Below are 26,788 nucleotides of genomic sequence, written 5' to 3'. Positions count from 1 at the left end.
TTAAACTGAAATAAAGATCAGTCTCAAAAAGTACACAAACTGTTTCTTGATCTTTGTTTCCACCTTTTCTTTTACTATCTAAACCATTATACAACAAGTGAAACTTGGCTGTTCAGGGCAGTTGGTAATTATCAGGATCTATTCTTATTCAAATTCATTTGTAAAGATTTAGCTTAGAATGATAAGACCGTTATCTTATTGACATGTCAGATCATGACACATGCTCTTTACTATTCATCGTTTCCGTAAATGAATAATAATGGATTAGGTACCTAGTCAGCTTTGATCTGACTGGAGGCATTTCATATAAATATATCTTTCCTCTCAATGAAGACGGGACAACTCTTCCAGATCAGTTAAAGAACAATAAGATCTATAAAACAACGAATTAAAAATTTTCATAATCAATTCAGTGATCATTCTTCAATCAAACATGTCAATTATTGGATCTATGCTCATAACTACTCATTTACCCGCCAACTGATAGAAGAATATAAATAGTAGACTTTGTAATAACGTGCCACCAAGCTTAAACCTGAAAAATTTTTGACAATTTTCAAAAGCTATAAACTTTTCCACAAATAATCCAACAACAAAACAAAGCCATAACAATTATTATATAAACCTTTCTGAATATTTCTTATGGATTAGATTGCTATTTTTATTAATAATATTTTTTTATATCATTTGAAAACATGCGGTATTTCAAAATTTTAGCTGGCAGTCCTTAAGGGAAGACATATATTGAAACAAATTTTTTTAATACCGTATGGTAGAGGACAGAGAAAAATAACAGTCACATATTACGTAATCAATATGAAAGAGCCCGTACTATAACATAAGTGCTTCTTCTTCCTTATTCATACTCTAAAACTATGCCTCCACTTAACGCTAGAAAACGAGATTATCTTAAAAAACATAGAAATGAGACGAACCAATCTGTCCCTCATTTAAGAGATCAAGACTGGGACATGAGCGATTCTGAGCTTATAGAATTAAGCAACATAACTGAAATGCGTAATGCTGATCCTACAATCAGCATATCAATCAACAATGTTTTGCTTGATAACAATGTAAAGCGAAACAGACCTTTGTCTTATTCGAAAATCTCCAGGTCAACACACTGGAGACGAGAAAAAGAAGCTAAATCTGTTAATGATAAGGGCAAACTCGAGAGTTTTGGATTTGTATTTATTGCCCCTGTTGTAGAAGCCAGTTCTCCCATATTGTCAAAGAATGAAATACAACTTTTGAGAATCCAAGAAATGCTTCCAAAACTTCAAATGTATGTGAAACCTGTGATGAACTCGAAGGATAAAGAAAACACGATCGAGAGATACAGTTTTATGCAATACTCTTCGATTTATACTTACTTTATTAAGAGAATTGAGGGTATTCCTATTACTTTGGCTTCTCGTGAGGCAGCTAGAATTCATTGGGCAGATAACAACGTTGCGTATCGTGCCATGACTATCGTAAAATGGGCTAAAGAATATTTGAGTCAAGGGGTGTTATCGAGACATCGACAGGGTGTTCATTCAAAAAGAAAGTCTTTTCTTAATGATGCCGATATCAAGGAAATGGTTCTCGAAGAAATACGTAGAATGAAGCCTGCTGAACGTTCCTTGGTTACTATTAAAAGATTCATTGATGAAGTAGTTATCCCATCCAAATTGGGCGTAATAATGCAACCTGTTCCTGAAAGCACGCTCAGTAACTATCTCCATGAATGGGGTTATGTCTATAGAAAGAACAAAAAAACCATTTACTTCGATGGTCACGAACGCGAAGATGTGGTCGAGTATAGAAACGTTTGGTCGAAGAGGATGCTTGAATATATGGAAAAAATGGATTTTTACTCTGGAGAAACTGAGGAAGATGTATTGGAGCCAAATGCATTGCCAGAAGGCGAGAGAAAGTGCGTGTTCGTTACGCACGATGAAAGTACTTTCTACGCAAATGATGGTAAGAACGATATGTGGCTAGCTGATGGAGAAAATTACATCAGAAAAAAGGGTCCTGGACTATCTATCATGGTGAGTGAGTTTCAATGCCCTTGCCATGGAACAATGAAGATTCAAAAGTGGTCTTCAAGAAAGCTGTTCAAGGCAGGTACTGCAAGAGATGGATGGTGGACTTCAAAACACATGGTTGAGCAGTTAAAAGAAGATGCAATCGGCCTTTTCGAAGCACTTCACCCCAATTGTGTAGCTGTTTTTCTTTTTGATAACAGCTCCAATCATGGTGCTTTTGCTGATGATGCTTTGGTCGCCAGCCGAATGACTCTCAATGAAAAGCCTTCGCCATTGAGTGAGAAATTTCAGTTCCGAGATACTGTATATATCTCAGGATTCACAGATATGGAGGAAGTCCAGTCCTTCTACTATGAAAAAGAGATCAAGAAAAGGGATAAGAAGGGAAACTTGAAAACAAAAAAAGTACGTTATTTCAAGGGAATAAGAAAAATTTTGGAGGAAAGAAGTCTATGGATTGGACATGATCTGGAAGGCAAGAAATGGAAGTTACATTGTGGGGCTCCAGATAGAGTTAATCCAATTTGCTCCGCTCTCCATTTTTTAGAGAATTGCCCTGATTTTAAAAATCAAAAGTCTGTTTTGGAGGAGGTGATCATAACCTCTGGCCACATTTTTGAGCTGTATCCTAAATACCATTGCGAATGTAATTGGATCGAAATGTACTGGGGTGCAGCAAAAAGAGAAGCTCGCTTGAAATGCGATTACACCTTTAAGTCTCTTGAGGAAAATATCGATTCCTTTTTGGATAAAGCCGGCGATCTAGCACATATACGTAGGTATTTTAGGAGATCAATGGACTTTATTGAAGCTTATAGTCGATGTACTGATGGCAGAGAAGTTGTTCAAGTGGTGAAAAAGTTTGTCGAGAAAAAGTATTTGTCTCACAGAAAAGTCAGAGTGCCTTCAGATTTGGTATAGTCAACAATAAATATCATTAAAATTAGGCTTTTTTTCTAAAAAAAAAAAACGTCATTAAGTCCCTCTAATTTCAGGAAATAAGCAATGTCTACACTAAATGCCATGAGATGTCTAAAAAAAAAAATACACCTCATCATGTCCACGATGTCTAAAAAAAAAAATACACCTCATGTCCACGATGTCAAAAAAAAATTGAAACAAAATTAAAATTTTTCAGGTTTAAGCTTGGTGGCACGTTAATTGCTTTTTAACAATTAAGATTGTCTTAAATAAAGTTCAGTCTCAAAAAGTGTTCTTTTGGTTTTATTGTTATTTCTCAATTACTTTACCAGAACATAACACACTTAACCAATGTCGAGTTTTAGTCGTTGGAAGTCCATAGCTTCTGAATACTACTGTGACCGCTTCATACATATCGGCTAAATGAAAGATTTACCGTCCATCGTTTTGGAAGGCTGTAGCGGAGCTAAACTTGAGCGTACAGACGTGTTCTATATATCATTTGAAAGCCTGGATCGTCTATTTTTAGATGATGTAACCTTTATTTCCAAAAATGGTAATATGCGGAAATAAATGGGGAAAGAAAATAGGCGCTATAAGCCCTGATTTTTATGGTTATCAATGAAAATTTTATTTGTTTATTTTAAGCAGTTCGGAGTTTTTTTACGGGCGTAGTAGGTGCAGAGGTATTATTTCCGTCAGATTCGCTATTGGAATCTTCATCTGAGATAAAAATAAATGGCTCTTCATCGCCCTGATCACCAGTGGCATCTTCTAGGACGGTTGTCAGCAAAGATACCAATGGGCCTTGGTTGGCAATACCTGCTCTGGTGAATGACACTTGCGAAAAACAAGCAAGCATTGCCTTCCAGTGATTGTCAGCATGTTTTCTTCGCCAGATGAACTCCACTAATTTCCATGGCATCATCGATGCTGTGCGATGACGGCTGGTCACTCCTCGTTTGATACCATTCCAAGTGCCTAATAGCTGGTTGTTAGCATCGTTTAAGAATTCTATGATCTATAGAAGTACGTGCCTTCAATGGTGTTAGTGCAGGCACCTGTCTTTGGATCGCGAAACGTTTTGGAATGATTGACTGTTTGAACAATAAGACTTCGGCTTGGATCGCTGTCGATTCCTTTATATCCTTTCCAACAGTCTACCATGACATGTGAGCCTGTCAACAAGGGTTAGGTACACTGATCATCTAGCGTATACATATTGTAATCGTTACCATCCTTAACAAAAGTATCGATTATGAGCTTCAAGGTATTTTGGTTGCGGTTAGGTACCGTCAGCAAGAACACCTTACGTTCGGGCGTACGCTCTACGCCTCCAACAACCCAAACACCATCGACTCTCTTCCCCTTGTTGTACTTTCTCTTGCCAAACTTGCTTTCATCTATCTCTACGACAATAGGCTGTCCAGCACTATCAACCCCACCTAAGTATGATTTATTAATTACATACTCTAGTATAAACAAAGCACCACGTACCAACTTGGACATCTTCAATTCGAAGATCTGCCTCCATTACTTGATAGACGTCTTTAACAATGTTACGAACAGTTGGCAGACTAAGACCAGTCATGGTGGATATTGTTCCGTTCGGAACTTGAAGCAAAAAGAGGTACACTACTAATAGTGTTTGATGGATGATGGACTTGCGACCTTGAAAGAAGGACCCATCCAAGTAAGAAATGCGGCTACGCCCACACGCACAGGTGGTTGAGCCGCATCGCCAAAAGAATCCATCCCGGCTGGACTGGTTCAAGCGCATTTCAGAGCCTTCTTTACATTTGCGCGAAGAAAAAAAGGCACCGTTCTCCTTCAAATAACTTTTACCAGTTGCCTTTAATTACTTTCCCTCCCAGGTAAAAAATAAACTTACTTCAATGTACATTCAGCCGTCATGGTTCTTTCTGCGATGTAAGCAAGAGTTGGCATGTTGTTAGCAGCGTTAGAAGACATTGGAGATTGATAAAATTGATAAAAAGATGAAGGAAAGAAAAAAAAAAAGAAATGGTCGGCCTTTTTATATCTTTTTTACATGTTTTGTTATCTGTCCGAAACCAGCCGATAGATAGACAACATCTCCGCAACGGGGATTCGTTTTACCATACAGAACTGATAAGATTTTTCCGAAAACTTTTGATATTTCCAAAAAAAATAGTAAGTTACTTAGACCCAAAAACAATGCAAAAAGTAGACTATGTTTGCTGAGCGTCTACTGGGAATCGAACCAACGCCTTCAAAATGAGAATCTATTATCATAACCTGTTCACCACGAATGCTAATTTGCCGATTCTCGTTTCGCAAGCTTTTTTGTCATGCAATTGCTAATTTTTGGAGCTGTTTTTCTCGACCTGCAGAAGTCGTATCTCGATCCGGACTTTTTTAATGACCTTCTACTTGTCATCCCTCTTGAATGAAGTGATAAAAAAGGAAAAATATCAACTGTTCTTAGTAGATCTCACAATTGGCCAATTTTGGCTTAATAAACTCCGCTTAAAAATGATGGAATCGTGTTCTGTGGTCCCAATTACCATATTAAGCATACAAACTCCGCACGCGGAGTTTGTATATATATATATAGTGGATGGACGGTAAATCTTTCATAGATCCTACATATCATTGTTTGGTGCAGAATCATCAAATGCATCGACAGTTGTGTATAGGTTTCAAATACGGGCAGTATCCGGCCCGCAATCACGTCGTAACCTCACTTGACGGTGAGCCAAATAATTTTCTCGTCTTTGAAGGACCGTAGCTCGTCGGGTAGTACAGTGACACCTTCCAAAATATCACCATTGAAAGCGGAAAAATTATTTACATCGTTTGCGGTATTGGATGCTTGTGTGCAACCAATAGCGGGCACGCAATCTCACTTTTTTAGTCCTCCAAAGGTAGTTTTTTTCTGTTGTAATGTGATTTACGAGCTGAGTTTAAGTGTGACGGCCATAAAAGTGACACCATTCGATCCGGAAAATTCGGGCGCATCCATTGCTATAATTGGATTTTACGTAGGACAATTACCCGGTCCGGAATCTCCTTGCACCATGTCTTTTACATAGTCCATAAGATCAAAGGTTTATGTAGGATTTGATTCCAAAAAGAGTAATGATTTGTGTGTGAGTTTCTTGCGTTAAGTGACCACCAGATCTTTTGAAGTAGATCAAACTATTTTGAGTAAAGTGAAATAAAAAGATAAAATAAAAGTAAAATAAAAAGGATTTACAATGAAGTGTATATACTTCAAGGGACTTCTTGTTCTTGATGTTAAGTAAAATAAAAGAAAAATAAAAGAGATTTACTTTGAATGATATTTATTGAAATAATCAAAAGTAAGTATAAGCAAAAATAAGTATAAGTAAGTGAAGTTAAAAAAAGAATAAGAAATATTGGGTTATTTATATATTTTTTTGGTTTTTCTGATTATCTGTTGTTTTTGATTTTTTTTTTGTAACGTAAAAATGTTGTATTGTAAGGTTCGTTAGGCGTTCGGGTTTCGATAGATTTGATATAAGTTGTTGAGATAAAGTTTTAGTAATTGAATAAAGTATTGGATAAAGTAAGTTCCAAATAGAGTAGATAATTCGAGTTATAAGTTCGCTTGTGTATAGTGACCACCAGATCTTGTTAAGTGGATCAAACTTGATTTGTAAAGTAAGATGTAAAGGAATGTAATAAAAATATAAAATGAATACAATGAAGATAATTTGCTTCAAGGGAATTCGACTTGTTTGTAATAAATTAAGAAAAATAGATTTGTCTTTTAAGAGACTATTTATTGAATAAAAGTGAATATCAGTGAACTGAAGTATATTGAAATAAAAGATATAGGGATATTTATATAAAAATAATAGAGGGAAAAGAAAAAGAAATAAGGTTGATATTTTTACTTGAGTCAACATTTTTACTTGAGTCGATACTTTTACTTGAGTCGATGTTGTGTATTTCAGTTAAATTACTGAAGTAAGTCGATTTCAAAGTCAGTTGTACCGTCCAAAATTTTATAGATGTCTTCATCATTCTCGTTACAGTAGTTAAAGATTGTCCTTTTTATTTAATCAAAATAGAGGAATATTTATATTATTTTATATGCTGCGGTTGAGAGCTTGTTTTGAATATCCAAAAGAAGTATAATATAGTATAACTTGTTAGTACTTGGGGCTTGGCTTGTGTTAAAGTGATGTAGATTTGTTTAAATTGAGGTTTGAAGTCTTGAATGACTTGAGTTTAGGTAACTTGATTGAACGTTTAACAGTTCTTTAGAGTAAATTGTCTTTGAGTAGTGACCACCAGATCTTTTTAGATCAATAAGGTTAAGAATAAGATTGTTTGATAAACGATAAAAATAAAAGGGATCTTTCTTGATTTGTGATAACTCGGGTATCAGATCAGAAAGAATAAGTAAAAATAAAAAAAAAAGAAAAGGTTATTGTGATCCAATAAGAAAAGATTGCTTTTTAAGCGCAAGAGGATTTGATTTATTGAATTTATTGGATAATGTTATTTTGTTTAAAAATATTCATCTTATTTATATAAAAATTGGCGTGGCTTATTGTTTGTGTTGTTTGACATCTATGTCGAACGACATCAATGTCGCTGGACATCAAAATTATTCTTGTGATCAGCATTGTTCTCTTGATCTAAAATTTCATCATTTGTGCTACACTATTGCAACTTTAACGTTTTTGTTGTAATGGCCTTAAGAGTTTAGAAGTAAATTTGACTTTTCTTTAGAGTTTAAAAGAATTTGAGATCAAAGATTTGTGTTTAAATGAATAAATTTGGTTTGCTTGTAGTAAGTGACCACCAGATCTTGTATTGTAGATCAAACAGTAAAAATTAATAAAGAGTTTTCTTGATAAGAGAATATAAAAGTGATACGATGAAGACAATTTGACTTCAAAGGACTTGACTTGCTTGAGTTATAAAATAAAAATAAAGAGTTTTGATAAAGAGGAACTCGATGTTTATTTGAATAAAAGATATTTTTTAAAAGTGAAGTTCAGTCAAATTATAAGAGGGGATATTTATATGATTATTATATATTTTTTTTTTTTGTTTATCTTTAGGGACTGAGGTCCCTCCTTCGACTGAGTCCCTCCTAGGACTGAGTCCTTCCTAGGACTGAGTCCTTTCTTCAGCAAAAGTTACACCAACTGCGTCACACTATCATTGTCACAGAAGAATGAAAACTGTGACAGGGTTAAAAATTTTAATTTGCATGTTTGCAGTAAAAACCAAGCCAACGTTCTTGAGATGAGCTCAACAGAGGAATCCGTGGATTGAACACGGGACCTAAAGATTTGCAATCTTCCGCTCTACCGCTGAGCTAATCCCTCACTTTTCTTTCGCTTTTGGTTAAAAAGGTAAACTCGTTTATTTTTCGAAAAAAGCCGATAACTCCACCAAATCAAGCCATCCATCTCCAATTTTTACACCATTCGATTCATCTTTCAAAAACACACCTTTTGGTTCTTTTAATTTTTCGAATACACCAAGTCTATATCACTTTTTTTCAGTTTCAAGTTTATCAAAAACGATGGGACCTTTACGAAAAAACTTGGGGTCAAGGATCCCCAACGCCGCCGCCTCAACAAACTCAGCAAATTCAAATGCTGACGTCACTCTTCAGTCTTTGGCTGCTGCTTACCAAGATCTGACTGCCCGCTTGAGTGCCTTAGAGCAGCTTCAGCTTGAAAACGCTCGCTTGGTCGAACTCACCAAAAATCAGGCCAATGAAATTGATTCTCTGCGTGCCCAACTGGCCGCACAAACTGCCGGGACCCCTATGGACACCCCAAGTTCAAATACCGCTGCTTCTTCTTCTGCTTCTCTTGCTGCCAATAATGGTGCTAAAGTAACCGGTTCTTCGCCCCCTTTGGGTACTGCTGCCTCCTCTTGGGCCACTGTTGCTTCACGTGGTTCAAAAAGTAAACTCCGTCGTCGTGCTGCTGCTGCTAGAGGCTTTCAACCGGTTACAGGTGAGCAAGGCTTCGACTATGTTTATATCCCTCGGTCTCGCAAGATGTCATATACCGAAGCTCGTCGTCGTCTTGGTCGTTTGGGTGTTGACACCTGGCGGGTGTTAGACGTTTCGTTCCCCGCCCACTCAGTTGTTGGTCTACTTGTACATCTTCAGTACAAGCCTGCTCTCGTCGCCTTGCTTGAAAAAGCAAAGATCAAGGTACTGGATCAATTCGATCCCTTGGATCCCAACCACCTTGCTGACCCTGTTTTTGCCTCTGCGTCTCTTGAGGTACGTCAAGAAAAGATGGCGCACATCTCGAACGAGCGTTGTCTTCGTACCCTTGAGCGCTTGCGCTATCCTGTTGCCGTTGCTGTCTCTCGCTTCTTCTTGGCTAATGCCATGGTGTCTGACGAGGCTGTCTCTGATGTCTTGGCCCCAAAGCAAGATCGACCTGTCTTCCCTCGTCACCCTGATCAAGCCGACGATGAAATGCTTCTGGATCAGTATGATCAAGACCGTCCCGCCTCTCGATCCAGCTTTGGATCATTATAATGATGAGTAGTAATACTTGTCATTATAATGCGTCCTCGGTCTCTGCCTCTGGTATGGTCCCAGATTTGCTCACTCCTTCCTCTCCTTTGGTTTCTTATGGCTCTCATGGCTCCCATGGTCCGTCCGCTCCTTCAAATAATACATCATCACTCGTTCCGCTCACCATCGGCTTGTGGAATGCCAACGGTCTCCAGGCTTCCACAGTCGATGACCTCCTCCGTCACTGCCAGTCGTTCTCGTTGGTATTTATAACCGAAACCTGGTTGCTTCCTCCTGCTCGCCTTCCGACCTCATGGCAGCAGTTTCATCTCTATGGTTCTCCTGTTGCCGGTCAGTACCGTGGTTCAATGGGTGTCTCTGCCTTGGTCTCTCCTCGGTGCTCACTGCCTGTGGTTGAATTTCCGGTGAATTGTAAGTATGCTCTTGGTCTGCAGTTGGGTCGTTCCTTACGGCTCATCTGCCTCTACTTGCCTCCTTCATTGCCTACTGCTGAGGTACAGTCTGTCCTGGACTCTTTGCCGCTGACAGATGATACAATCATCTGCGGTGATCTCAATGTTCGTCTTGGTCGTCTTGTTGGTGACTCTCGTACTAACATGCGTAGCTCTGTCCTTCGTCGTTGGTGCGACGACCATGGTCTCAACATCCTGAACAAGACTCTTGCCTATGGTATTCCAACATACCTGACTTGCCGTGGTCATGCTGAGGTAAGCAGCATTGTAGACTACTACATCACCAACATGCCACTGGTTCGCTCAGCAAGTATCTCGGTCGCCTTGGATCTTTCTTTGGGGTCAGACCATAAACTGATGTCTCTCTCTTTTGAGTACTCAGTCCCTGTGGTCCCTTCCACACCATCTCCTTCTTCTGGTCAAGTTCGTCGACTTTGGAATCTGTCTCGTTTAAAAGAACCAGACGTTCAGAAGCTGTACGTGTCCACCTTTTGCTCCTTGTCTGCTGCTTTGCTTGACCAGCTTCAACAGCTGTGTTCAAGTCCACCGTCAACACGTCCACCCATTGACCATCTTAACGATGAACTCAATGCGGCCATCTACTCTGCTCTGGACAAGTCAGTTGGATCTCGTACCTCAAGACCAAAGCAATGGAAAAGGTTCTGGACCTCTCAACTACAAGCCTTGGCTGACCGTCGCGACTGGCTCTACCGTAAGTGGCGTTGGTCCCTTGGGATTGACAAAGCTTATTGGTGGGGTCTACATCAAGAAGCTCATGTCCGTTTCCGCACGGCTGTCAAGCGTACAAAGCGAGAATCCTGGCGTGCCTTTTGTGACTCCCTCGCTCGTGGTGACTTTTCTGCTGCGGTGCGTAGGGTCAAGCAAGTCCATAACCGTCGTCGTCCTCAAGTATCATATGCTCATCCTGATGGTCCCGTCGCTGGTGCCAACGCTATGCGGGATCATCTTGCATCCGTCTACTCTGGCTCTGGTCTACCATCCAGTCGTCCACCTCCTCTTCCATCACCTGATGATCATGTCCCCTTTGATCTTGGTTCCATTTCTGAGGATGATCTATCTGATTCTGGTCTTGGCTCTGGTCTTGGTCTTGGTTCTGGCTCTGGCTCTGGTTCTGGCTCTGGTCTTTCTTCTTTCTCAGCTGACTCTGTTGCTGACACAATGCGTCGTCTACCTCTACGCAAAGCTCCTGGCTCTGATCATCTGCGTACAGAGATGCTTATCCCCATTCGTAAGCAAGTCGCTGCTATCCTGGCTCGTCTCTTTGATATCTGCTGCCAATGGTCATACACTCCTTCTCTTTGGCGTCATGCGCAGGTCGTGCCTATCTACAAGAAGGGCGACCCTCATCAACCGTCAAACTTTAGGCCGATCTCCTTGACGTCCATCATTCGCAAGCTGTTTGAAATGTGTCTCTTCCCAATTCTAGAAGATGTCTCGCCTCCATTGGACATTGCTCAAGGTGGTTTCCGTCCACAGCGAAGTGCTCTTGACCAAGCCCTCTGCTTGCATGACTTGATGCAAGAGTACTATCGCCGAAAGCGTCATTTCCCTGTTGTGGCTTTTCTTGATATCAAGGCTGCGTATGATACCGTCGACAGACGTGTCATATGGCAATCCCTCTTGGCTGTCAATGCTCCTTTTGCTCTGGTCTCTGTCTTGGCTCATCTCTTTGATGATGTTTCAATCGCGGTCCTGATGTCTAATCAAGTGTCATCTCCATTCACACCGAGTACAGGTGTACTTCAAGGCTCTGTCTTGAGTCCACATCTGTACTCGATCTACATCAATACGCTGCCTGCTCTTCTTCGTTCTGCTGCCACCCGTACAACAACAATGGTTTCGTCCTTGTCTCCTTCTGGTCCTCCTGGTCCTTCTGATTCTGGCTCTTCTGGTTCTGGTCTTGGTCTTCCTTTTGGTCCGCCATTGGATGTCTCCTCCTTGTCTCCGTCGCCAACAGCTATCAACTCTCTCCTGTATGCTGATGATGTGGCTATTATTGGTTCTGCTAGTGAAGTCAAACAGATGCTTGACCTGGCCCAAATCCATTCCCAAGTGCTTGGCTACAGATGGAGTCCCACCAAGTGTGCCATCCTCAATGCGCCTGATCCGGCGTCGTCAAGATACGTCCGTCTCACACTGTATGACGAAGATATACCGTCTGTCGATGAGTTTGTTTACCTTGGTGTTCCATTCATCCGTAATGGTATCTCGCCGTCTCGTCTGGTCGCTCATCGTAAGCCTGGTGCTCAGCTCAAGATGGCCCAACTGTCTGCTATTGGTGCCAATAGGTCTGGTTTCTCGCTGCTGTTCTCTTCTCGCCTCTATGCTATGTTTGTACGTCCCAAGTTAGAGTATGGCCTAGCCATCTCTAAGCTGCTCAAAAAGGACTATGACGAGCTAGAGCGCGCTCAAAGCCGGTGTCTGCGACTGATGGTTGGTGGCCACAAGTCCTCGTCAACAGTTGTGCTTCGACACATCTGCAATCTTCCATCGATGCGATTCCGTGCTGATACCCTGGTATTGAAGTTCTGTCTCCGTGTTGAGTCCTTGCCTGATGACTGTCTCTTGTCGCTGCTCTCTTCTTCGCTGCCATCATCACTACTATCAACTCTTCGCTCTCGACGCATTGTGCTCGATCACCCACCAGAAGTTACGGCTCCTTCTCGGCTCAAAACCTGGTTACATGCGTATCGACAGCAAGAGTTTGATCAGTTCCTGGCCTCGACACAGCAAGTCTTGATTCGTGCCTGTCGTCCTGTACTGCGTGTGGATCCAATCCTGTATGTTCCTGCTTCGCGTGCTGATCGTAGTCGGCTTATACGTTGGCGTATGGGTTGGCTACCTGGTGATCCCCGTCCTTGTGCTTGTCTGTTTGGTCATACCACTCGTGCGCATCTCATGGTTTGTCCTCAGGTCCCATCAGCTCTCTGGTGTTGTGTTCCTTTCCCTCCTGCTGGTTCTACCGAGCTGCACATTGACTATCTCTTGTCGTTGTTGCCTGTTTCTCCTTCTGCTCGTTGTCCTCCGTTCTGGGTCAGTCTTTGTACCATCCTTTGGCACTTTGATCGTCTTTGCAACCCTGATGGTGATTACACCAACGATCCTTCACCTGGACTGCTTTGGCATGAAAGGTCGCTCTCCTCGTCTCGGTGAAATGTGTTCGGATCTTCCCTCTGGCTTCTACCTCCCACTGCCACAACTTTTAGTGCACGATGCGGAGGAGACCATGGATTTGATGTTCTACAGAATAGCTCTTTTGGTTTATCTTTTTGGCTGCTTTTATCTCTCTCCTCTTTTTTGGTCCATCAAATGGTCGCTAGGACTTTTTTTCGCGTCATGCATATCCTCTTTTTGTACTTTGATTAGCAAATAATGGCCTAAAGGTCGATTGCATTAATCTTTTAAATAAACACATAAATTTTCGACTGAGCTAATCCCTCAATCTTTCTTTCGTGTTTCATACCGTTACACAAAGATTTATTAATTTTTTATTTTTTAAATCTTTAAAAAGCTCATATCTCGCTCAATACTTGTCATCCATCAACAACTCTTGCACCATTCGACTCAGCATAGTTATTTGCATATAATAGCCAATTTTCAACTCGCTGCGTTAATTATTCACCATTTATTTTTTTGCAATGTCGAATCATTCATTTTCTTTATCTGGTCGAATGTCGACTACTCGACCCCCAACTGTGGTGCCAACAGGTGTTTCTACTGCTTCCATTTCTATTCAAGACTTATTTAGCAAGTTTCAAGAGTTGGAGCAAAGAGTTTCTTACCATGATGGGCTGCTTCGCCAATTAGAGGAATTGCAAGCTGAAAATGCTCATCTCAAAAAAATGACGAATGAGCAATCTGAAGAGATTGCAACACTTCGTGCAAAGCTTGGTTCCGTGACGTCCTCTGGTCACTCTGGTTCTGTCAAAATCACAAAAACCGTTCCAAAAGTTGGAAATGTCGCTGCTGCTTCCGCCATTTCTGAAATGGAAGATGGTAATGTCAACACTATGCCATCTGACACTGAAGCTTCTTCTTGGGCCGTAGTGGCTGCCAATGGTAAGCCTCGAAATAAGGTACGTCGTCGTCTTGCTGCTGCTCGTGGCTTTCAACCTGTCTCTGGTGATCAGGGATTCGAATACGTCTATAACCCCAGATCTAGGCGTATGTCCTACTCCGAGGCGCGTCGTCGTCTCAGTCGACTTGGTGTTGACAACTGGCGTGTTCTTGACGTGTGCTTTCCTGCACATTCTGTTGCTGGTCTGCTTGTGCACTTGCAGTACAAGCCTGTTCTCCTTGGTCTGCTCGAACGAGCAAAGGTTCCTGTCTTGACTGATTTTGATCCTTTGGATCCTCAGCACCTTGCCGACCCTACCTATGCCTCTGCTTCCATTGACACTCGCTTGACTGCCATCGCTACTATCGTTAACGAACGCTGCTCTCGTACTCTAGAACGTTTAAGATACCCTGTTGCCGTTGCTGTTTCCAAGTTCTTTCTTGCCAACGCTATGGTATCTGATGAAGTTGTCTCGGAGGTGCTCTCCTCAAAGGGGGATCGACCTGCTATCCGCCGTCACCGTGATGACCCTGTTGAAGACATGGCCATGGACCTGTATGATCACTACGATGCTGCCTCTCGTTCCAGCGAAAGATCATTATAATGGTGTGTAGTAATACATATTATTACAGTGGGTCAAAATACCTCACAAACGTGTCGTATTTACCTTAATAATTTTCTTAATGTCGTGTGAGATCACTCAAAAGATTCTTCAACTAATAATTTGACTGTATATCATATATAGCCCAAAGTGCTATATACGATAAACAGCCCACACAATTTATACCGTACTACCTCGGACCCTAAATCACATTATTATATTCTAAGACGTAGTTTGTATTGAATGGGCTCTCTCTCTCTCGTCCTTACTCAATAAAGAGGTTCAAGAGACTCATCGATTTTTCGACTTATTTTATTACTTTTATTAATCGAGAGAAATAACACGCCTATTCCACAAAACGTATGATGATTTTTACTTATTTTTGATGTAATTCCATGAACAATTGGCTCAATCATTTCAAATTTAAAACATAAAACCACCCATGTTTACACTAATGTGTGACAAAAGTTTAAGCTCAGATAATTAGCTGAGATATATTAAGAGACAGATACTTAAACTCAGTCTATTTATGAGGTATTTTGACTTTATTAATATCTAGTTGATCCACCCTTTTCAGCAATGACAGCTTGTATTCTTTCTGGCATACTGTCAATATACTTCAAGCATTGATCCTTAGTAAAGGAATTCCATTCCTTTTCCACTGTGTGCCACAATTCGTGCATGCTTTTTGCTCTATTTTCGTATATGCTTAGCTTCAGCTTGAGATGATGCCATATATGCTCGATTGGATTCAAATCAGGACTTTGGGATGGCCAGTCATCAATGTAAGTCATGCTGCTAACTTCCATATACTGTTTTGTAGACTTTGACCGGTGTTTTGGGTCGTTATCATGCTGAAAAATGGATGATTTCCAATCTAGGCCATAGTACCCGAGCGTGTCTTTAAGGCTTGTGCTAAGGATTCCTTGGTACACCTCTGAATTCATGGTGCCATCATATATCTGGCATGCATACCCGGATCCTTCACTGGTTGTACAGCCCTACAACATGATACCACCACCACCATGCTTCACTGTAACTTCAATGTGATAAGGCTGAAGACGATCTCCTTTACGCTTCCAATAGTATTTACAGCCATCCGAGCCTCAAATATTAATTTTAGCTTCATCCGAGAAGATGACACGTCGCCAGTCGTGAATGGTCCAATACTGATGCTTTTTAGCTTAAGCTAATCGAGCTTTCTTGTGCTGTGCAGTGAGTAAAGGCTTCTTCTTTTTTATCTCAGCAAAAATCTCCACAGAATGCAAAGCGTTAATAGCGGATTGGTACGACATAGAATAGCCCAACTCTTCCAACTTCAGGTGGACCTCCTTGGCAGTCCTTAATGAGCCGTTTAGGACCTCTCGCTTGATTAGACGACGAGTGATGTCGCTTACAAGGCGTTGTTTGCCTCCTTTCTTGCGAATCCGGTTAGGCATCCACTTATTTGCATAGTTGATAACGGTGTTTTGATGCACTCCAAACCGTTTTGCAACAACATCAGTCGATACATCATGCTCTAGTGCTGATTTGATGTCCATTTGAGCTTCGTATGGTAAGGATTTGGGCATTTTTGCAGACAGATGGATGATGCTGTAGATGGAAATTTACTTACGGATTAGCGAAAGAAAGAATAACCAATTCTTTTCCAAAGTTTAAATTTTATGTCCCGGGGTGACTGCGCTATCCGGGAAATATTTAAAACTTGCCGGAACATTGTCTGGAATGACCTATGGCGGAGAAAAGAAATAATTGATGGTGTTGTATAATGGTTTAAATAATAAAGGAAAAGGTAAAAACAAAGATCAAGAAACAGTTTGGGTACTTTTTGAGACTGATCTTTATGTCAGTTTTAGTTAAAATAAAAATTATTCTAATTGAAGGCAGATATTTATATCTTATTGAGTGAGTGGCTTGATATCTTCTATTGTTATCGTTCTTCTAATATTCAGGTACTTTAGCAAGTGTTATCTATAATTATGATTATGAAAACTTTTCATTTGTTCTTTTGTATGTCTGTCATAGATTATCTTTTATTCTAGGAATTCCTCACTGATTTGAATAACGTTATTTTACGCGTTATTTCAATTATGTGAAAGATTAGCAATATTCCTGACATTGGATTGGGTTTGGTCATTTTAGTTGATACTTCTTCTTATCAAAGAACTCTCATGAATACAATACATATTCTAAAAGAACATGTTTAATTGGAATTGATTGTATGATCTTATTTAAATAAACTTATATTTTATTTTATTTTAATTATGATCTTGTATTAAGACTTATATTTATTAATGTCAACTACAATCAGTTACTGTTCTACAACAGATGGAAGTCAAAATACCTCACAAATAGACCGCCTCCAGTTCATAGTTACTTATTCGCTCATTTTTCAATTTCCGTCGTCGGAACTTTGTGCAAATATACTCAACGTATTGGACAGCACCTGTGCAAAATTTGAGAAAGATGCAAATATTATTGAGTAATCCAGAAGACTACAACCTCAAAAAGTGCTGAGGTTTGTGAGGTATTTTGACCCACTGTATTAATGTCAACTACAATCAGTTACTGTTCTACAACAAACGGAACCAAGATCAAAAGGGACATATTCATTAGGAGACGTAAGAGATGGAGGACGACCGGATAGCAGACCAGAGCCAGAGTAGACGGATGCAAGATGATCCCGCATAGCGTTGGCACCAGCGACGGGACCATCAGGATGGGCATATGATACTTGAAGACGACGACGGTTATGGACTTGCTTGACCCTACGCACCGCAGCAGAAAAGTCACCACGAGCGAAAGAGTCACAAAAGGCACGCCAGGATTCTCGCTTTGCACGCTTGACAGCCGTGCGGAAACGGACATGAGCTTCTTGATGAAGACCCCACCAATAAGCTTTGTCAATCCCAAGGGACCAACGCCACTTACGGTAGAGCCAGTCGCGACGATCAGCCAATGCTTGCAGTTGAGAGGTCCAGAACCTTTTCCATTGCTTTGGTCTTGAGGTACGAGATCCAACTGACTTGTCCAGAGCAGAGTAGATGGCCGCATTGAGTTCATCGTTAAGATGGTCAATGGGTGGACGCGTTGACGGTGGACTTGAACACAGCTGTTGAAGCTGGTTAAGCATAGCAGCAGACAAGGAACAAAAGGTAGACACATAAAGCTTCTGGACTTCTGGCTCTTTCAACCGAGACAGATTCCAAAGGCGACGAACTGGACCAGCCGAAGGAAATGGTGTGGAAGGGACCACAGGGACCGAGTACTCAAAAGAGAGAGATATCAGTTTGTGGTCTGACCCCAAAGAAAGATCCAAGGCGACCGAGATACTTGCTGAATGGACCAGTGGCATGTTGGTGATGTAGTAGTCTACAATGCTGCTTACCTCAGCATGACCACGGCAAGTCAGGTATGTTGGAATACCATAGGCAAGTGTCTTGTTCAAGATGTTGAGACCATGGTCGTCGCACCAACGACGAAGGACAGAGCTACGCATGTTAGTACGAGAGTCACCAACAAGACGACCAAGACGAACATTGAGATCACCGCAGATGATCGTATCATCAGTGAGTGGCAAAGAGTCCAGGACAGACTGTACCTCAGCAGTTGACAGAGAAGGAGGCAAGTAGAGGCAGATGAGCCGTAAGGAACGACCCAACTGCAGACCAAGAGCATACTTACAATTCACCGGGAATTCAACCACAGGCAGTGAGCACCGAGGAGAGACCAAGGTAGAGACACCCATTGCACCACGGTACTGACCAGCAACAGGAGAACCATAGATATGAAACTGCTGCCATGAGGTGGGAAGGCGAGCAGGAGGAAGCAACCAGGTTTCGGTGATAAAGACCAACGAGAACGACTGGCAGTGACGGAGGAGATCATCGACTGTGGAAGCCTGGAGACCGTTGGCATTCCACAAACCGATGGTAAGCGGAACGAGTGATGATGTATTATTTGAAGGAATGGACTGGGACGATGGTATTGACGGATCAGAGACTTGGCGAGAAGATGCATTATACAGTGGGTCAAAATACCTCACAAACCTCAGCACTTTTTGAGGTTGTAGTCTTCTGGATTACTCAATAATATTTGCATCTTTCTCAAATTTTGCACAGGTGCTGTCCAATACGTTGAGTATATTTGCACAAAGTTCCGACGACGGAAATTGAAAAATGAGCGAATAAGTAACTATGAACTGGAGGCGGTCTATTTGTGAGGTATTTTGACTTCCATCAATTATTTCTTTTCTCCGCCATAGGTCATTCCAGACAATGTTCCGGCAAGTTTTAAATATTTCCCGGATAGCGCAGTCACCCCGGGACATAAAATTTAAACTTTGGAAAAGAATTGGTTATTCTTTCTTTCGCTAATCCGTAAGTAAATTTCCATCTACAGCATCATCCATCTGTCTGCAAAAATGCCCAAATCCTTACCATACGAAGCTCAAATGGACATCAAATCAGCACTAGAGCATGATGTATCGACTGATGTTGTTGCAAAACGGTTTGGAGTGCATCAAAACACCGTTATCAACTATGCAAATAAGTGGATGCCTAACCGGATTCGCAAGAAAGGAGGCAAACAACGCCTTGTAAGCGACATCACTCGTCGTCTAATCAAGCGAGAGGTCCTAAACGGCTCATTAAGGACTGCCAAGGAGGTCCACCTGAAGTTGGAAGAGTTGGGCTATTCTATGTCGTACCAATCCGCTATTAACGCTTTGCATTCTGTGGAGATTTTTGCTGAGATAAAAAAGAAGAAGCCTTTACTCACTGCACAGCACAAGAAAGCTCGATTAGCTTAAGCTAAAAAGCATCAGTATTGGACCATTCACGACTGGCGACGTGTCATCTTCTCGGATGAAGCTAAAATTAATATTTGAGGCTCGGATGGCTGTAAATACTATTGGAAGCGTAAAGGAGATCGTCTTCAGCCTTATCACATTGAAGTTACAGTGAAGCATGGTGGTGGTGGTATCATGTTGTAGGGCTGTACAACCAGTGAAGGATCCGGGTATGCATGCCAGATATATGATGGCACCATGAATTCAGAGGTGTACCAAGGAATCCTTAGCACAAGCCTTAAAGACACGCTCGGGTACTATGGCCTAGATTGGAAATCATCCATTTTTCAGCATGATAACGACCCAAAACACCGGTCAAAGTCTACAAAACAGTATATGGAAGTTAGCAGCATGACTTACATTGATGACTGGCCATCCCAAAGTCCTGATTTGAATCCAATCGAGCATATATGGCATCATCTCAAGCTGAAGCTAAGCATATACGAAAATAGAGCAAAAAGCATGCACGAATTGTGGCACACAGTGGAAAAGGAATGGAATTCCTTTACTAAGGATCAATGCTTGAAGTATATTGACAGTATGCCAGAAAGAATACAAGCTGTCATTGCTGAAAAGGGTGGATCAACTAGATATTAATAAAGTCAAAATACCTCATAAATAGACTGAGTTTAAGTATCTGTCTCTTAATATATCTCAGCTAATTATCTGAGCTTAAACTTTTGTCACACATTAGTGTAAACATGGGTGGTTTTATGTTTTAAATTTGAAATGATTGAGCCAATTGTTCATGGAATTACATCAAAAATAAGTAAAAATCATCATACGTTTGTGAGGTATTTTGACCCACTGTAAATATACAATAGGTCACAAAACTGCTGCAAGGAATCCATTTTTCTTGGTTTTTGTAGCGCACATCCTGTTACAACGGCACAAACTGCCTCTGTTCCCACATAGTAAATCTTCTACATGTCTTGAAAAATCCGAAAGAGTTTATGCCCTATTGGATAAGTATTGAAGGAAGTATGAGGCGCGCAATTTGAAAATTTGAAAAAATGAAAATTTGAACGGAATGAACTTATTTATTAATATTTAGTGGGTCCTACTTTTCTATTAATAATCTCTTGAGTTCTTTCCGGAATGTTATCTACATGTCCTTGGCAAAGATCTTTATGGAAGTCATTTCATATTTCATCAACTCGTTCCCAAAACACATCCATGTTCTTTGCTCTATATTCGTAATAGTTGAATTTCAACTTCAATTGATGTCCTACGTGCTTGATTGAATTTAAGTCGGGGATCTAAGCTGGCCAATAGTTAACATAGCTCTCTTGGTGACTACATAACTAGGCTATTGTAGATTATGCCTTGTGCTTTGTGTTATTATCATGCTAAAACTAAATGTTGGACCAGTCGAAATTGTAGCACTTCATAGTATCACGAAGCGTAGTGTTCAAAATATGCTGGTAAACACCCGAGTTCAAGTTTCCATCGTAAATTTAGCAAGCATATCCTGGTCCTTCAGAGATTATACAACCCCAGGGCATCATTTTGCTAGCTCCGTGATTGATTGCAAAATCCAGGTCATGATGTTGAAGAAGGTCACTTGGCCGTTTCCAATAGTGATCAGCATCATCAAAGCCCTATACGCTGAGCTTGGTCTCATTAAAGTACACTGTTTGCTGTCAGTCACTCATTGCCTAATCCTGATGCTCCTTGACCCGTTCTAACTGATGCTACGTATGCGTTTTTGTCTGAAATGGCTTCTTTTTTTCTATCAGAAAATGGAACTCCATTGATTTCAGTACGTTAATTTCTGACTGGTATGAGATATCATAGCCAAATCCAACCAGCTCCCGGTACGCCTCTTTAGAAGCCTTTAGAACCCATTCCATGACTTTTCTTTTGATTAACCGCTTCGTCACTTTGGAGACTACTGTAGGTCTACCACCTGTGTTTACTGTCCTACTTAAAAACAGCCGTCTAGAGTATCTACTAACAGTTGATTAATGTAATTCAGGCTCCTTGGAAATATCATACATTGATGTGGATGCGGTTAATGCCTGTTTGTGATCGTTTATTTTCTCCTCTGACAGCCGTTTAGGCATGCGATTGACGATAGGGTAAAAAAGAGAAATAATTTAAATAAGGGAATATAAAATTTAAAATAAAGGAATTGTAAGCGCTTTTATATACTGGCATCATTCTAATCATGTCAAGAATGTGAAAAACTATGATAGCAACCGGTTGGGTCGTATTAAAATTCGTCATTTAAAACATATGTGAACAAGTAAAAATTGTCGGATGTTCATAATACTACCTTTAGCGATCTCAAATTCCACCAATAACCATTGCCCATATCCGATAATCGACGAATAAATGCACTTTCTATTGAGGTACAAACAGTCAAGGTTTGAGATAGTTTGGTGCAGTACCCATGGACAACCAGCTGTAAAACCTGAATTTTGCAATTCCTTGCAGCAGTTTTGTGACCTACTGTAAGTCTTAATACAAGATCATAATTAAAATAAAATAAAATACAAGTTTATTTAAATAAGATCATACAATCAATTCCAATTAAACATGTTCTTTTAGAATATGTATTGTATTCATGAGAGTTCTTTGATAAGAAGAAGTATCAACTAAAATAACCAAGTCCAATCTAATGTCAGGAATATTGCTAATCTTTCACATAATTGAAATAACGCGTAAAATAACGTTATTCAAATCAGTGAGGAATTCCTAGAATAAAAGATAATCTATGACAGACATACAAAAGAACAAATGAAAAGTTTTCATAATCATAATTATAGATGACACTTGCTAAAGTACCTGAAGATTAGAAGAACGATAACAATAGACGACATCCATTAAGTTAGTTTTGTACTTTAACTTCAACTAAAATAAAGATCAGTTCCAAAAGGTATCCGCACTGTTTCTTGAACTTTGTTGCTATTTCTTCTTTAGTTATTTTTACCATTATACAAGGACATATTCATATCGTAACATCAATAAACTTAGGATTTGACTCTAATAAATTTTATTACTTTAAATATATTGCTCACTTACAAATATTCTGAAAAAATCCGTCGTTGCTTTTCTTTCCTTTACTCCATATTATATCATGTGTTAGATAGACTTTATATTTGCTGAACATATATAAAACAAAAGAAAAAATAGCTCATAAAACGAAATGCTTATCCAACTGTTTATTTTAATTTTATTTTCTTTATTTCAAATAAGCAAGCTTGGCTACAGGCTTTGAATAGATAAGCGTTGTGTAATATAAATGGACCCGAATGATAAATCGGTGAACTGCAAATAGAGCATGATAGGGAATGTGAAGCGTCTTTAAATAACTCTTGTTGCATTGTTACAGGCAAACTTTCTTGGGCTATCGCTTTTGACTCTTCATCTGTTAAACATATGGTCCCAATTGTTTGAGTACATATTGCTTTAAGTGACAGTAGAGTAGGGTAGTTGTTTTTATAATTAAATGGATTTCCATCTATCCAAAACTTCCATAATTCTAAATCCAAAAGCTCTCCAGGTAAGTATTCTAGTTTATTATTTGTCAAATCCAACACATTCAAGTGAGTTAATCGTCCAATTTCTGAAGGTATCTCTTCCAACTCATTGCTATGCAGAAAAAGCTCTCTTAAATTGGTTAAAAGTCCAATCTCAGTAGGTAATGACACTAGCTTATTGTACCCCAGGTTAAGTTCTTCTAAGCTTGTCAGGCACCATAATTCCACTGGTAACTGTTTCAGGTTGTTATTTTGTAGTTGTAAACAGGATAGATGACTTAGATATTTTACTGCTGGTGTGGCAATTGTCTGTAGAGAAATAAGAGTCAATATTTTTTCCTATTGTGTTGTTTTATTTAATGTACCAAAATGTCAATTTGTTTAAATGCTAAATATGCTTTATTCAAAAAGCATATCGTTTCAACAGGTTTTTTCTTTTTAGTTTCTTTTTCTATTCTATTTACAGTCGCTATACAACGATCCATGTACCATAACACTACCGATTTTAACTCATTTGGACATTCTATGTTCGACATCTCACAATAAAATACAAATAAAATATTTTTAAAAGCAGCTTATTCTTTGCTTTTGCATTAATTTATCTTCAAAAGCCACTTTTGTAAAGTAAAGAAATATAAAGTAAACGAGGAAATACAATGGTTATTCTACAGGCTTATCTGAAAAAGAGGGGAAATATCCCTTACAATAAAACCAAAAAAGGACTTTTTTGTATGTGCTCAACTTGTGTGACGATTTCTGAAGGAGAAAAAAAAAAGAGGGAAAAAATGAAAGAATATTTTTTTTTCTCTATAAGATATGAACAAGTATAGAGCTGCTAAAAAAGGATATATTAGTGATAGTGAGGAAGAAGAAGAAGAAGAGGAAACATCATATAGAATGTCAGACAACTCACAGCCTGCTTCACCCTCTACTTCTTCATACAATAAAATGAGCGTCGACTCTGAAGACGCAAGCTCAATAGCTTCCGTCACTTCTGAAAAAATACAGCCAACAAAGCAGATCAATCATATATCCAAAATTCCTCATTCTCTGCGACTAATACAAGATGAAACGTTGATCGATAAATACAAAGGCAGCTTGCGAGAAAAACGTGATCCAGAACGAAGAAACGTTCAAAGAAGAAGTTCATTATTGGTAACAATAATAGTTTTTATTATTATTTATCATCTATTTACATTGAATAGCCAAAATCAAAAGCATTACTAAGAGTCATAGATCAAGCAGACGTAATACCAAAAAAAGTTTATTGTTTTCTGAAATCTTAATAATTTCCGTTATAGGAAGATACCCGATTATCAGACATTGAAATGCGTAGAGAAAAGGATTTGCAGCTTAAAATAGCAGATACTAAGCAGGATGTGCCAGCTGCTTCTTGGACAAAAGTAATGGACTTTCCTTATTACCAATGCTCTAAATTGAATCCAGAAGTTGAAATGACAGTAGGTTTTGTGTGAAACTTACTTATGAATGCGTTTATAACAAGAAATAAGAACTTTCAATTAGATAACCTACCGCCACCTATACAGCAAACTTACAGAACTATAAAACGTAAAGGTAAAAGTCTCAATAGTAACAATTCCAATTATAAATGACCCAAATTAAATGCGTTATAGCATCAGAAGATAGATTTGAACCTTATCCAGCCTTTACTCTTAAGCGTAGAGCTGTTTCTCCTTCAGTGTCTTTATCTGGTTCACCCATTTTAACTGGTATATCAAGTCCACCTACCAGCTTTACTCCCTTTCCATCAGCAAGTGCAAATGCCGCTGCTTCTGTTGCTAGAACTCATCAACAAAAACTAATAGATAACAATACATTCAACTTACAAGATGCAAGTGGTGGACTAAGTCGTATGTCTTTAAGTGAATAAATATATTTTATTATGAAAATTTGTAAGAATCTGAATCGTCAATAAGTTTATCGCGATATTTTTTCTTTAACTCTTCAAGTAAATGAGGATTTGCGGTTGGCAAACTCTTTCGTTGTTGTTCTGCTTCATCCCTCTTATTGGCGGATTCAATCTCTTCAGATAACGTGATTTGCTTTACAATTCTTTCACCCTTATCTCCCTGTTCTTGTTCGAACTGCTTCATTCTTAACAGTCTTTGATTAAATGAGGACGAATTTCTTGCTGTGCTGCTTTCTGTTGTCCAAAATGTGTCATCATTATCATCCCAGAGCTTTTTATTATTTAAAGTGGATAATTGCTTTGTTACCAATGGTTTCTTTTCAATGCGACCTGTATTCATTGGTGAAAGATTATATTCTCTTTTGGCATTTAATCCATGTATTTCTTTCCAAAACCTATTGCAAATTCTAGTCCCACCTGGTGTCCTATTTATGAATGCATTAGTGTATGTATTTTTATTTTTTGAGAGGGTTTACCTAACAATTTCAGCAGACTTTAATTTGGCGTAGGAGATTTCTTCAAGTAAGCCTTCATTTGTCTCGTCTATTACTGATTTATCTTTGTTATTAATCAATTGGGATGGAGTATGAGCTTGTGTTCTATAGGAATAAAAATCATTTGATTGAGGAGGTGTTAAATATGTATTTTGAATTGCAGGTGTTATATAATTGGTATTAGCGTTGTCAATGTTCTTTTTGTTTTTCTGTGTATTTGCCATTTTATTATCATTACTGTTGCTATTTTTATTACATTGTGCCAAGAATGATGACTATAAATCAAACGTTAGTACTATCTGTATAACTTGATTTCTATCCTTTTTACTTGTTTTTTTATGATGGAGAGATTGGATTCTAGTCTTTCCATTCTTACAGTTTCATCTTTCAGTTTATCAAGTAAAGAAGCTGTATTGGTATTCTTCCCCTTTCCGTCTATATTATTATTACTATTACTGGTATCTGTGTTATCATCATCAATCATATCGAATTCTAGTACATCGTCCGTTGTTTCTGATACAGAATCCTCATAAAAAGGATTATGACTAGTGTATTCTATCAAACATGTTAAACATAAAAGATTCTGAAAGAATATTATTACTTTTACCTTCCCTCAAAGTATGCCTTTCAAAAAGTGGAGTAAGTGAGGTCCGGTTGTGTTCAACTTCAAGTCTTTTTTGATTAACTAGAGATTTAGTTCGTTGAGTTGTCTCTGGCATTCTTTTACGAATACGTGCCTATTGACAATAAGCTTGTAAGTCTCTAATTTAATAAATTTTTAGTTCTATTTTACATTCGATGTTTTTGGTGTTAATCTAGACATGAGATTTCCATAAAAACTTTCAAAATCTTTTGTCGCTTTCGTTTGAGCTGACTTGATGACATCAACAAGAGGTGTTAAAGCTCTTAACGGTGAAGAAGCAATATTGTCCTGTTCAGGTGTCCTTATTTTTGGACTTTTTTGCGCTGAATACATTGCTCAAAAGAAAAAAGGAAAAAAAAAAAAAAGCTGAAAATTTTATAGCTCCTTTGTGTCGCTTTGATTTAAAAGAGCAAAAGAAAAAAAACCTCACGCGGCAAACACTTGTGCTTTGAAGAATCAGTTTGATATACTAATAAAACATACACTTCATTTATTATTTAATATAATTTTTTTCATAGATTGAAGTTCTTCTTCTAGTTGTCTTTGAGCCTTTAATTCATGTTCCTTTTCCAGTTTTCTCAAACGTTCTCTTTCCACATTATACTTTCTATCTCGTTCGCTATACTGATCTTGATAAAATTTATCAGCTTGTTCACTATCTTTTGTTAATACAGCAGGCGACGTCCGATGTTGTCGAGATTCATATGCTAATGATAGAGAAATTAGCAAGAGCAAGCAAATCAACAACTTTTGTTTTCTTTACCCCAGTA

The 26,788-nt window shown here is 39.1% G+C and overlaps 11 protein-coding genes and 1 non-coding gene across 12 annotated transcripts; 5 read left to right on the top strand and 7 right to left on the bottom strand.

Annotated features, from left to right (window-relative positions):
• Positions 1 to 875: 875 nt before the first annotated feature.
• RO3G_16804 (uncharacterized protein) lies at positions 876 to 2,889 on the top strand (the record flags this gene model as incomplete). Its single annotated transcript, XM_067671388.1, has 2 exons — positions 876 to 2,808; positions 2,852 to 2,889. 2 exons carry the CDS (start codon positions 876 to 878, stop codon positions 2,887 to 2,889), a joined length of 1,971 nt encoding a protein of 656 aa, XP_067527489.1.
• Positions 2,890 to 3,597: 708 nt separating this feature from the next.
• RO3G_16803 (uncharacterized protein) lies at positions 3,598 to 3,816 on the bottom strand (the record flags this gene model as incomplete). Its single annotated transcript, XM_067671387.1, has 1 exon — positions 3,598 to 3,816. One exon carries the CDS (start codon positions 3,814 to 3,816, stop codon positions 3,598 to 3,600), a length of 219 nt encoding a protein of 72 aa, XP_067527488.1.
• Positions 3,817 to 4,145: 329 nt separating this feature from the next.
• Positions 4,146 to 4,925, bottom strand: RO3G_16802 (uncharacterized protein; the record flags this gene model as incomplete). Its single annotated transcript, XM_067671386.1, has 3 exons — positions 4,146 to 4,399; positions 4,452 to 4,660; positions 4,846 to 4,925. 3 exons carry the CDS (start codon positions 4,923 to 4,925, stop codon positions 4,146 to 4,148), a joined length of 543 nt encoding a protein of 180 aa, XP_067527487.1.
• A 751-nt stretch (positions 4,926 to 5,676) lies between these two features.
• RO3G_16801 (uncharacterized protein) lies at positions 5,677 to 6,033 on the bottom strand (the record flags this gene model as incomplete). Its single annotated transcript, XM_067671385.1, has 2 exons — positions 5,677 to 5,807; positions 5,991 to 6,033. 2 exons carry the CDS (start codon positions 6,031 to 6,033, stop codon positions 5,677 to 5,679), a joined length of 174 nt encoding a protein of 57 aa, XP_067527486.1.
• Positions 6,034 to 8,233: 2,200 nt separating this feature from the next.
• Positions 8,234 to 8,305, bottom strand: RO3G_19221. The gene has a single exon. It is a non-coding gene; the product is annotated as a tRNA-Cys (tRNA).
• Positions 8,306 to 8,505: 200 nt separating this feature from the next.
• On the top strand, positions 8,506 to 13,112 carry RO3G_16800 (uncharacterized protein; the record flags this gene model as incomplete). Its single annotated transcript, XM_067671384.1, has 2 exons — positions 8,506 to 9,437; positions 9,497 to 13,112. 2 exons carry the CDS (start codon positions 8,506 to 8,508, stop codon positions 13,110 to 13,112), a joined length of 4,548 nt encoding a protein of 1,515 aa, XP_067527485.1.
• A 485-nt stretch (positions 13,113 to 13,597) lies between these two features.
• On the top strand, positions 13,598 to 14,620 carry RO3G_16799 (uncharacterized protein; the record flags this gene model as incomplete). The annotated part of the gene is made up of 1 exon (XM_067671383.1): positions 13,598 to 14,620. The coding sequence occupies one exon, from the start codon at positions 13,598 to 13,600 to the stop codon at positions 14,618 to 14,620; it is 1,023 nt and encodes a 340-aa protein (XP_067527484.1).
• Positions 14,621 to 15,801: 1,181 nt separating this feature from the next.
• On the bottom strand, positions 15,802 to 16,188 carry RO3G_16798 (uncharacterized protein; the record flags this gene model as incomplete). Its single annotated transcript, XM_067671382.1, has 1 exon — positions 15,802 to 16,188. The coding sequence occupies one exon, from the start codon at positions 16,186 to 16,188 to the stop codon at positions 15,802 to 15,804; it is 387 nt and encodes a 128-aa protein (XP_067527483.1).
• Positions 16,189 to 17,168: 980 nt separating this feature from the next.
• RO3G_16797 (uncharacterized protein) lies at positions 17,169 to 18,718 on the bottom strand (the record flags this gene model as incomplete). Its single annotated transcript, XM_067671381.1, has 2 exons — positions 17,169 to 18,619; positions 18,703 to 18,718. 2 exons carry the CDS (start codon positions 18,716 to 18,718, stop codon positions 17,169 to 17,171), a joined length of 1,467 nt encoding a protein of 488 aa, XP_067527482.1.
• A 322-nt stretch (positions 18,719 to 19,040) lies between these two features.
• On the top strand, positions 19,041 to 19,427 carry RO3G_16796 (uncharacterized protein; the record flags this gene model as incomplete). Its single annotated transcript, XM_067671380.1, has 1 exon — positions 19,041 to 19,427. The coding sequence occupies one exon, from the start codon at positions 19,041 to 19,043 to the stop codon at positions 19,425 to 19,427; it is 387 nt and encodes a 128-aa protein (XP_067527481.1).
• Positions 19,428 to 23,848: 4,421 nt separating this feature from the next.
• On the top strand, positions 23,849 to 24,842 carry RO3G_16795 (uncharacterized protein; the record flags this gene model as incomplete). The annotated part of the gene is made up of 5 exons (XM_067671379.1): positions 23,849 to 24,106; positions 24,157 to 24,198; positions 24,253 to 24,411; positions 24,499 to 24,526; positions 24,586 to 24,842. 5 exons carry the CDS (start codon positions 23,849 to 23,851, stop codon positions 24,840 to 24,842), a joined length of 744 nt encoding a protein of 247 aa, XP_067527480.1.
• Positions 24,843 to 25,353: 511 nt separating this feature from the next.
• On the bottom strand, positions 25,354 to 26,351 carry RO3G_16794 (uncharacterized protein; the record flags this gene model as incomplete). The annotated part of the gene is made up of 5 exons (XM_067671378.1): positions 25,354 to 25,480; positions 25,632 to 25,650; positions 25,832 to 25,930; positions 25,983 to 26,112; positions 26,169 to 26,351. 5 exons carry the CDS (start codon positions 26,349 to 26,351, stop codon positions 25,354 to 25,356), a joined length of 558 nt encoding a protein of 185 aa, XP_067527479.1.
• Between the last annotated feature and the right edge of the window lie 437 nt (positions 26,352 to 26,788).

This window comes from Rhizopus delemar, genomic scaffold, assembly GCF_000149305.1.
Source record: "Rhizopus delemar RA 99-880 supercont3.22 genomic scaffold, whole genome shotgun sequence".
NCBI lineage: Eukaryota > Fungi > Mucoromycota > Mucoromycetes > Mucorales > Rhizopodaceae > Rhizopus > Rhizopus delemar.
This window is presented reverse-complemented; position numbering and strand designations above follow the sequence as displayed.